The sequence below is a fragment of the Sciurus carolinensis genome, chromosome 8, assembly GCF_902686445.1.
Source record: "Sciurus carolinensis chromosome 8, mSciCar1.2, whole genome shotgun sequence".
Classification (NCBI taxonomy): Eukaryota; Metazoa; Chordata; class Mammalia; order Rodentia; family Sciuridae; genus Sciurus; species Sciurus carolinensis.
The window spans coordinates 53,913,493-53,924,418 of record NC_062220.1 but is presented as its reverse complement, the minus strand read 5'-3'; the positions used below and the strand labels follow the sequence as shown (position 1 = coordinate 53,924,418).

At 32.9% G+C, this 10,926-nt stretch overlaps 1 protein-coding gene across 5 annotated transcripts in view; it reads right to left on the bottom strand.

Annotated features, from left to right (window-relative positions):
* Positions 1-10,926, bottom strand: part of Slc25a40 (solute carrier family 25 member 40) — a 44,405-nt gene that overhangs the window by 21,475 nt on the left and 12,004 nt on the right. For all 5 annotated transcript variants that reach the window (XM_047562061.1, XM_047562060.1, XM_047562065.1 and 2 more), the window contains 4 exons: positions 9,587-9,709; positions 5,992-6,051; positions 4,511-4,617; positions 201-268 (listed from right to left, as the gene is read on the bottom strand). In XM_047562061.1, coding sequence (XP_047418017.1) covers positions 201-268; positions 4,511-4,617; positions 5,992-6,051; positions 9,587-9,683 — 332 coding nt within the window. In that variant the 5' untranslated portion in view covers positions 9,684-9,709. The remainder of the gene's footprint in view (positions 1-200; positions 269-4,510; positions 4,618-5,991; positions 6,052-9,586; positions 9,710-10,926) is intronic.

Here is a 10,926-nt window from a genome sequence, read left to right as displayed (position 1 = left end):
AACCATAGACTGAAACCTCTGAAACAGTGTGCCCAAATAAATCTTTCCTCCTTTAAACTGTTTTTCTTAGATATTTTGTCACAGCAATAAAAAGCAAACACAGAGGTCTAATATTAAAAATACAAGATTTTGTCCAAACATGCAAATTGTTAGATAAAATAACATCACTTAATAGAAAAAAATATTAAATTTCAACTTACAGTGTAGGAGGAAGGCCACTCCACAGGGATTTAATGCCTTCATTTCTAATGATTTTTAAAAAGGCATCCTAAAATTATAATAGAAAAAATATTAGTCAAAATATATCCCTAAACCTGATATATAAAAATTTATAGTGATAACTTATTGGTAATTTGATTCTTTCAAGCATTTATTTCTAAAATAAATCTAGCTTCCTAGATTTATATCTGTACAGTCTTTTAAAAAAGAGAATTTTGCGGGCTGGGGAGGTAGCTCAGTTGGTAGAGTGCTTGCCTTGTAAGCACAAGGCCCTGGGTTCAATCCCTAGCACTGCAAAAAAAAAAAAAAAAAAAGAGAGAATTTATTGCAAGGACAACGAATGCAAGTATAATGAAGAATTTCTGGATAACATAAAATAAAATAAAATAAAATAAAATCTATATTACTCAGTTCTGGACTGTTCTACTTAGGGCTTAGAAACAAAGGTTTGGTAAGATTATTAAAATAAAGTAAGCACAGTAATGGCAGAGAATTGATCAGATAAACCATCATCACTAAGTATTGAAATCAGAGAAAGTATTATTAAAGTAAAATTTTTGAAGACTGAAGAGGAGCCCAAAGTATTCAGAAGATAAAGGAAGTCTGCTGTTAACAAACTCTTACAATTTAATAATAAAAATAAATAAATGGCAAAGGATTAGAACACATGTCTCCAAAGTAGATATAGAAATGGTCAATAAGTGTATGAAAAAATGTGCAACATTGATCATTATGGAAATGCAAAGCAAAACCACAATGAGATGCCAGTTGGTAGGCTAAAATGCAAAAAGACAGATGATAAGAAATAATAATAAGAATGGCATGTGGAGAAATTTGAACCATCATATATTCTGATGGGAAAATAAAATGATGTTGCCACTTCAGAGAAGGTCTGGCATCATTGACAAATTTCTAGAGACCTATGATCTATCCAAATTGAATTAGGAGGACATACACAATTTAAACAGATCAATTTCAAGCAATGAAATAGAAGACACCATCAAAAGCCTACCAACTAGACGAAGGTGCCAAAAACATACAATGAAGAAAAGATCAAATGCTGCTGGGAAAACAGGAAATCCACATGCAGCAAAATGGAATTAAACCCATATCTCTCCTGGCACAAAAATCAACTCGAAATTGATCAAGGACCTAGGAATTAGACCAGAGACCCTTCACCAAATAGAAGAAAAAGTAGGCCCAATTCTTCATCATGTTGGCTTAGTACCAGATTTCTTTAATGAGACTCCCAAAGTGCAAGAAATAAAAACAAGAATTAATAAATGGGATGGATTCAAACTAAAAAGCTTTTTCTCAGCGGAGGAAACATTCAATAATGTGAAGAGAGAGACTACAGAGTGGGGAAAAAATCTTTACCACAGACACTTCAGATAGAGCACTAATCTCCAGAATTTATAAAGAACTCAAAAACTTAACACCAAAAATACAAATAAACCAGTCAATAAATGGGCTAAGGAAATGAGCAGACACTTATAGAAGAAGATCTATACGTAATCAACAGATATATGAAAAAATGTTCAACATCTCTAGTAATATGAGAAATGCAAATCAAAACTATGCTAAGATTTCATCTCACTCCAATTAGAATGTCTATTATCAAGAATACAAGGAACAATAGGTGTTGGCTATACATTGCTGGTGGGGATGCAAATTATTGCAGCCACTCTGGAAAGCAGTGTGGAGATTCCTTAGAAAACTTGGAATGGAACCACCATTTGACCCAGCTATCCCACTCCTTGATCCACACCCAAAGGACTTAAAATCAGCATACTACAGTAACACAGTCACATCACTGTTTACAGCAGCTCAATTCACAATACCTAGATTGTGGAACCAACCTAGATGTCCTTCAATAGATGACTGGAAAAAGAAACTGTGGTATATATACAAAATGGACTATTACTCAACCATAAAGAATAAAATTATGGCATTCGCAGGTAAATGGATGAAGTTGGAGAATATCATAAGTGAGTAAGCCAATCCCCCCAAATCAAAGGCTGAATATTTTCTCTGATACATTTTCTCTGATGCTAATTCACAATAAGTGGGTCGAGGTGTGATAGGGAAGAATAGAGGTACTTTGAACTGGACAGAGGGGAGGGAAGTGGGTATGAGGGTAAGAAGAATAGTAGAATGAATAGGACATTTTTACCCTATGTGCATATATGATTACATGACCAGTGTAATTCTACATCATGTACAACCAGAAGAATGAGAATTTATATTCCATTTATGTATGATGTGTCAAAATGCATTCTACTGTCATGTATTAGAACAATTTTTTTTAAAAACATAAGAAGTTTAAAATAGAATTTTTAAATGAGATTTAGAATTTAATAAGAGAACACTCAAAATCTCCAGGTCTGAATAAAAAAAATTTACCATTCTAAGAAACGAAGACATTAAACTAAATACAGGGAGAGAATAAATAAATACCAACACTGAACTAAGATGTTACAATCTGACCAAGATTCAAAGAAGTCTACAAAAAAAAATACTGAATAATATTTATGAAAATGTCTGAAACGAATGAAAAATTGGAATGTGTCAGCAAAGAAATAAGTACATGAAACTATCAGAGAACAAATGGAATTCTAAAAAATGTAACACAGAGGACGGCAAAAGAAATAACAGAAATAGAAAACAGAACAAATAAATATATGGAAAATACAGGCTCTTAAATATCTATAATAGCATTAATATAATTGGTCTATCAACTAAAAGATGGAAACTGGCCATAGACTTGGAATTTGACTTAATTATATGTTATCTATACGAAATTTGCTTCAATTATAATGATATAGGCAGATTAAAATGAAAGACTTAACACAGTAAAGACGTCATTTCTATCTAAATTGATAAATAGGCTTAGTGTAAGTTCTATGAAAATTTTAGCAAGATTATTTTTTATATCTTCAAACAAGATTATGCTAAAATTTATATGGAAAGACAAAGGAACTTTGGGAACAGCTGAAATAAACCTGAAAAAAAAAACAGGAATGAAGTGGGAGGGTGGGGATGTGGTTCAGTGGCAGAGTACTTGCCTTGCCTGTTCGAGGCCCTGGATTTGATCCCAAGCACCAGGAGGAAAAAAAGAAGAAGAAGGAAAAAAAAAAAAGGTGGGAGGAATCATTTTACCTGATCTCAAGTTACTATAGAGCTATAGTAATTAAGACTGTGTCATATGAATAAAGTGATAGACATATAGATCACTGAACACAATGGCAAATAAACATGAGATGTTCAACATCATTAACCGCCAGAGAAGTGCAAATTCAAACTAAAATGAGATATTATTATGCATCTATAAGAATTGCTAAAAAAAACAACAAAAAAAGAATTGCTAAAATATAAATACAGACAACACCAGATGTTAGTGAAAATGCAGGGGAACCAGATCACTTCTGTGTTGCTGATAGGAACATTAAATGGTAGAGCTACTCAAGTTGGCAGTTATCTTAAGCTCAACATACAATTATGTGCACTCAGCGAATGAAGACTTTCTTATAACACACGCACACACCACACACACACACACACACACACACACACACACACATACTGTAAATGAATATTTGTAGCAGCTTTATTCATAATAGCTAAAAACTGTATATGGCACATCCAAACCATTGAATAGAACTGAGCAATAAAAAGGAATAAATAATTGCTAGATGCTACAACCTGGATGAATTTCCAGATAATTAGGCTAAGTGAAAAGTTCCTACCCAGAAGTTATTTGTTATGATTCCATTCAAAAATCATTTTTGAAATGACAACATTTTGTAAACTGAATACAAATTAGTGTTGCCAGGAGTTAAGGAGTGAGAGAGAGCACAAGGAAAATGGGTATGGTTCTAACAGAAGAATCCCTGTAGTGATGAAATTATTCTTTGTATTATTTTTTTAAATTATAACAACATTAATATCCTGGTTGTGATCTTTACTAGTTTTGTAAGGTACTGCTGTTACTGTGGGAAACTGGGAAAAGCATCCTTGAGATCTGTCTGTATATTTTTCTTAAAATTACATCTGATCTACAATTACCTTAAAATAAAAAAATTTAAATTAAAAAAGTTACCTCCTCTTTTTCTTACATAAAAAGCATGAACCAATGAAAGTTAACAGGGTTAAAAAGGAAAGAAGTACTTCCCTTTTCTTGCTTTAATATAATGGACCTTTTACTTTCTTGCAATGACAGAATTTTTCATATGTAAGAATAAATATAAAAATAGAAAATATACTGTAATTCCAAATAATATAATCTCCTTACCAATGTCCCCCGGAAATTTCCTGGCTTCCTATACCATGCTTTGTTGCCCCCGTTTTCACAGACACACATATGATCCATGAGTCCATTACTATACACAAAACATTTTCCTAACAAAGAAGATTCCAATAGTCAACAATTACTTCATATAACCATATTATTTTTACAGATAAACAAATTGAAAGAACAATGAGGTGACTAGAAAAATATGGAAAAAGAAATAACCTTGAAAAAGAAAAATAACTATCCCTACTTTCTAGAATAAAACACACACAATTAATTCAATTTGTTAAATGAGATAGCACTGGGCCCTAAATTCACAATTGTGCAATGTAATGGAGTAAATTAGTAGATTTTGTGTTTTCAGTACTGTAGTAAGAAATGTACACAGAAACAAATTCTTTTAAGTTATATGAGGTAAAGGAGAAGCAAGAAAGTGAAGGAAAATCTGTTTTGAAAACAGAACATGGTTCATGTCTTCTCTATTTGTCCAAAAGAAAACTGTGGTCTACAAAGAAAATTAGGGGGAAAACAAAAACAAAAAAAAAAAAAAAAAAAAAAGGAGAATGGATGTTCTTCTCAATATAAATAGTGCTATGCGCTGTCCTTTTATTTGTACTTGAACTGCTCAATGTAGATGTCTGTCAGCTTCTACTTAATTTACCACAACTTTCATTAATACCAATTCCTTCTCATTTATTGGTCTCACTCCTGCTGCCAAATTGTCTTCTCTCTTAAATATGTATATAATTCTGTGAGTTTCATTAACATGTAAGTCTGAGAATATTATGCTTTTCAGGCTTTTTTTAATATGTAGGAAATAACCTTCTTAGCCTCTTTCTATAATCTACCTAATCATTTCATCCATCTGAAATATGATTTATTTTCATTTCATCTCACTGCTATGCATTCAACAGGGAAGCAATTATATCTAAGCCAATTTTCTCACAGTCTAGTCTGCTTTCTGCTATTGATATGTATTTGAAATGCCACTATTTTAATAAATATTTAAATGATTCATCATGAAATTATTTTTCTTGCCCATCTTGTAAAAATATATAATTACTCATTCTCAAATTTATAGAAACCACTGTCCAAAAATAAACCAACCAGCCTAATAAAATAATAAATTTCCAATCACTAGATTTAAGTAACAGTTGGAGAGTTGTCATGAATGTTATAGAATAAGCATGACTCTTGGACAAAGGAGGAAGTTAGATTCTAAGGTCCCTTATAATTTTGTCCTTACCTGAGAGGCACATATTTAAATGTATAATAATCGCTCTGCTTTAATTAGTAAGTCCAAAAGTCATGCTACATATATATTTTGTCTGCCTATACCTCATCATGTACTACAAAATGGTGAAAATGTTTGTGAATAAGGAATAAATTCTAATAAATTAACAAAAAGAATTATTCAAATGAAAATGAATGCAGCAACACTGAAAAATCAAACAATATTATCAGATGACTCTCACACATACCTTTGGGGAATGGGGTGTGCTGGGCTTGGAGTCGAATTTTAACAACATCCAGCGGTGTCACTGTGAAGATACATAAAAAGTTTAAATTAGCAAATGATTCCTATAAATTGTACAAAGATTTTCCAAAACCAACACATTGATTCATACTTTTCCTCATGGCTACATAATGAATTAGGCTATTTATCTTAAAGTACTCTTGAATGTAACATTCTAATTTTTGCCCTTGAATTTTGTTTAAGACCATCAGTGAACAAGACATGCAGCACTTCTCTAACAAGTATTTATTGTCATTTATAATATACCTACAACTACAATTCCATTAGCATTAAAAATAAAATACTAGTGTTTATGAGAAAATATATCCCCTAAGGTAAAGAATAAAAGTTCTCAAAGTCTATTTTAATATTTAAGGATAACTTTGTATTATAAGTATTCAATAATCAAACCCTGATAGTCTTCCTAATCTGTTAAATTTATCTGTAACAAATAAAAGCTAAAGAAAATGAAAATTGGGTAATCTAGTCATAAATCATCGTTAGCATTAGGTTGTGTCATTCTATTTGGAACAGCATGAAAGGCAAATTGTTTTAATTTGCAACTCATAATTTATCCAAGTAGGAAAAAATATCAAGTAGTGGTTCTAAGAAAACTACCCCTAACCTGAGAATGAGAAAGTCTTATCAGATGATTTCTAAGGCTTTTAACATCATAAAATTCTGACCTGACAATACATAATAGAGCAATTACTTTGTATGTTCTAATAATTTGTTAACTTATTTAGATAAACTAGTCAATTATTAAATACTAAACTAACAACTGTGTCATTTAGCCATGTCTGTAAACCAACAAAAATGTGATCCAGAGAAATTTAAGAAATTCACTATTTTTTTTTTTATTGTAAACAAATGGGATACATGTTGTTTCTCTGTATATGGAATAAAGGCATACCATTTGTGTAATCATAAATTTACATAGGGTAATGTTGTTTGATTCATTCTGTTATTTTTTCCCTCCCCCCCAACCCCTCCCACCCATCTTTTCCCTAATTTCTCCATTCTTCCCCCCCCAACCCCCATTATGTGACATCATCCACTTATCAGTGAGATCATTCCTCCTTTGGTTTTTTGAGATTGGTTTATCTCACTCAGCATGATATTCTACAATTTCATCCATTTGCCTGCAAATGCCATAATTTTATCATTCTTTATGGCTGAGTAATATTCCATTGTATATATATACCACAGTTTCTTTATCCATTCATCAATTGAAGGACATCTAGGTTGGTTCCACAATCTGGCTATTGCGAATTGAGCAGCTATGAACATTGATGTGGCTGTTATCTCTGTAGTATGCTGATTTTAAGTCCTTTGGGTATAGGCCAAGGAGTGGGATAGCTGGGTCAAATGGTGGTTCCATTCCAAGCTTTTTGAGGAATCTCCATACTGCTGTCCAGAGTGGCTGCACTAATTTGCAACCCCACCAGCAATGTATGAGTGTACCTTTTTCCCCACATCCTCGCCAACAACTATTGTTGCTTGTGTTCTTGATAATCACCATTCTAATTGGGGTGAGATGGAATCTTAGGGTAGTTTTGATTTGCATTTCTCTTATTACTAGAGATGGTGAACATTTTTTCATATATCTGTTGATTCCTTGTAGATCTTCTTCTGTGAAGTGTCTGTTCATTTCTTTAGCCCATTTGTTGATTGGATTATTTGTATTCTTGGTGTAGTCTTTTTTGAGTTCTTTATATATTCTGGAAATTAGTGCTCTATCTGAAGTATGAGTGGCAAAGATTTTCTCCCACTCTGTAGGTTCTCTCTTCACATTGCTGATAGTTTCCTTTGCTGAGAGAAAGCTTTTTAGTTTGAATCTATCCCAGTTGTTGATTCTTGCTTTTATTTCTTGTGCTATGGGAGTCCTGTTAAGGAAGTCTGATCCTAAACTGACATGTTGAAGATTTGGACCTACTTTTTCTTCTATAAGATGAAGGGTCTCTGGTCTGATTCTGAGGTCCTTGATCCATTTTGAGTTGAGTTTTGTGCAGGGTGAGAGATAGGGGTTTAATTTCATTCTATTGCATATGGTTTTCCAGTTTTCCCAGCACCATTTGTTGAAGAGGCTATCTTTCCTCCATTGCATATTTTTGGCCTCTTTGTCTAGTATGAGAAAATTGTATTTATTTGGGTTTGTGTCCATGTCCTCTATTCTGTACCATTGATCTACCTGTCTATTTTGGTACCAATACCATGCCGTTTTTGTTATTATTGCTTTGTAGTAGAGTTGAAGATCTGGTATTGCGATACCCCTGCTTTGCTCTTCCCGCTAAGAATTGCTTTAGCTATTCTGGGTTTCTTATTCTTCCAAATGAATTTCATGATTGCTTGCTCTATTTCTGTAAGGTACGTCATTGGGATTTTAATTGGAATTGCATTGAATCTGTATAGCACTTTTGGTAGTATGGCCATTTTGACAATATTAATTCTGCCTATCCAAGAACATGGGAGATCTTTCCATCTTCTAAGGTTTTCTTGAATTTCTTTCTTTAGTGTTCTGTTGTTCTCATTGTAGAGGTCTTTCACCTCTTTTGTGAGATTGATTCCCAAGTATTTTATTTTTTTCGAGGCTGTTGTGAATGGGGTAGTTTTCCTAACTTCTCTTTCTGAAGATTCATCACTTACGTATAAAAATGCATTGGATTTATAAGCATTGATCTTGTAACCTGCTACTTTACTGAATTCACTTATGAGTTCTAAAAGTTTCTGGTGGAATTTCCGGGTTCCTCTAAATAGATAATCATGTCATCAGCGAACAGGGATAGTTTGAGTTCTTCTTTTCCTATTCGTATCCCTTTAATTTCTTTGGTTTGTCTAATTGCTCTGGCTAGAGTTTCAAGGACGATGTTGAATAGAAGTGGTGAAAGAGGGCATCCCTGCCTTGTTCCAGTTTTTAGGGGGAATGCTTTCAGTTTTTCACCATTTAGAATGATATTGGCCATGGGTTTAGCGTAGATGGCCTTTACAATGTTAAGGAATGTTCCCACTATCCCTATTTTTTCTAGTGTTTTGAGCATGAAGGGATGCTGTATTTTATCGAATGCTTTTTCTGCATCTATCAAAATAATCATGTGATTCTTAACTTTAAGTCTGTTGATATGGTGAATGACATTTATTGATTTCTGGATGTTGAACCAACCTTGCATCCCTGGGATAAAACCCACTTGATCGTAAAACACTGTTTTGTTACTACTCTGAAATTTATTCACCTTCTATTTTCTCCAATATGCAAATGTTTTATTCTATCTTATTGTAATTTTCAAAGAGATAATAGCCCCCAAAGTATAATGTTGATAGGAAAGCTCTGAGAACTCCTTCTAAAGCCCTAATTTGAGATGAAAAAATAAAGTTTAGAGAGAAGTACGTACTGTCCCTAAGTACATTCACCCTGAGAATGGCAAAGTAAGAACTAAAATTCAAGTATCTTGATTTTCTGACTTGATAACTTTTCATGTTCTCAAGCTGATGAAGGAATATCACTAGCACCATGGAATCACTGATTCAAAGTTGCATAATAAAAATGAGTAGCACAATTTTACCCATGAGTGATGTCAATATAGCTCCAGTACAAGAGGCAAGCATTTGCTGAAAAGGTGTTACTTTCACAGTCTGTGAGCCCACTTTTTCAGGATCCATATTTTTAAACTAATTGAAGAATAAATCTGTTAAAGAAAAGAAAAATTAAAAATGGCAATTACCTTCAAAAATGACAACTCAAAGTTAAACTATAAAAACATTTATGTCAAAACACATTTTAACCACTATCAAAAATACATACATAAGTTCTCTTATAAAAGGTACCATACATCTGTCATTAATAGAACATGTCCTCTGATCTTCCAATAATGGTAATATACTTCAGGCTAAGCTATGTGAGCAGCATCACATTTGTGAGCTACAGACACAAATGTTGACCACTTGAGAGAAAGAAGGCAGCAGACCAAAAAGTCACAGAATCTGTCGAGATAGCCTCATAAACACTGCTCAGATACCTTCTCTAATCTTGTACAAAGTATCATTAAATATGGCACTATTTTATTGCATAATGAAAACCACAATTAGGTACAATATACAATAAAAACATATAACTTTAATAAGAAACATTGTTACAAAAATTTGATGACAAAAGCAATAATTATTTTTTAAAAGTTGGATAATATAAAAAGTATAAAATTCACTTGTAAACTCACTAATCAAAAATAATCACTGGCAAGGATGTCAGCTTTCCAAATGTCTACGTTTACATTCATGTGTATGTGTGTGTGTGTGTGTGTAAATATATATGTGCACATAGATCATATCCAACTAAAAGTATTAAACATTACACACAAATTCATGTATCTGTGTATGTGTCCTTTTTCTGAAAAATAAAAATGGGTTAAGCAAGGCACAGTGGTGGTGCATGCCTGTAATCCCAGAGGCTAGGGAAGGTGAGGCAGGAGGATCACAAGTTCAAAGCCAGCCTCAGCAACTTAGTGAAGCCTTAAGTAACTAAGAGAGACCATGTCTCTAAATAAAATATAAAAGGGAATGGGATGTGGCTCAGTGATTGCGTGCCCCTGGTTTCACTCTCCAGTACCAAAAACAGTAACCAAAAAAAAAAAAACAAGTCAATATTATCCATGCTTGTTTTGTAGACTGCTTTGACACTTATATTGTGCCAATATAGACTTATATAACTTTTATTGACTGCACAGTGTTTCATTATATTTAAACAATCTCATCTTTCAGGCTATTGCCAACTTCTCAACTATAAAACATTCTGACACAAAATCCTTATACACACAACATTTTTTAGTCTGCCTACAATTACCTTATGAGAAAAAGTAATATTCCTGGGCTGACCTATTTAAAAATTTGGTAAAAATGGCCAAAATTT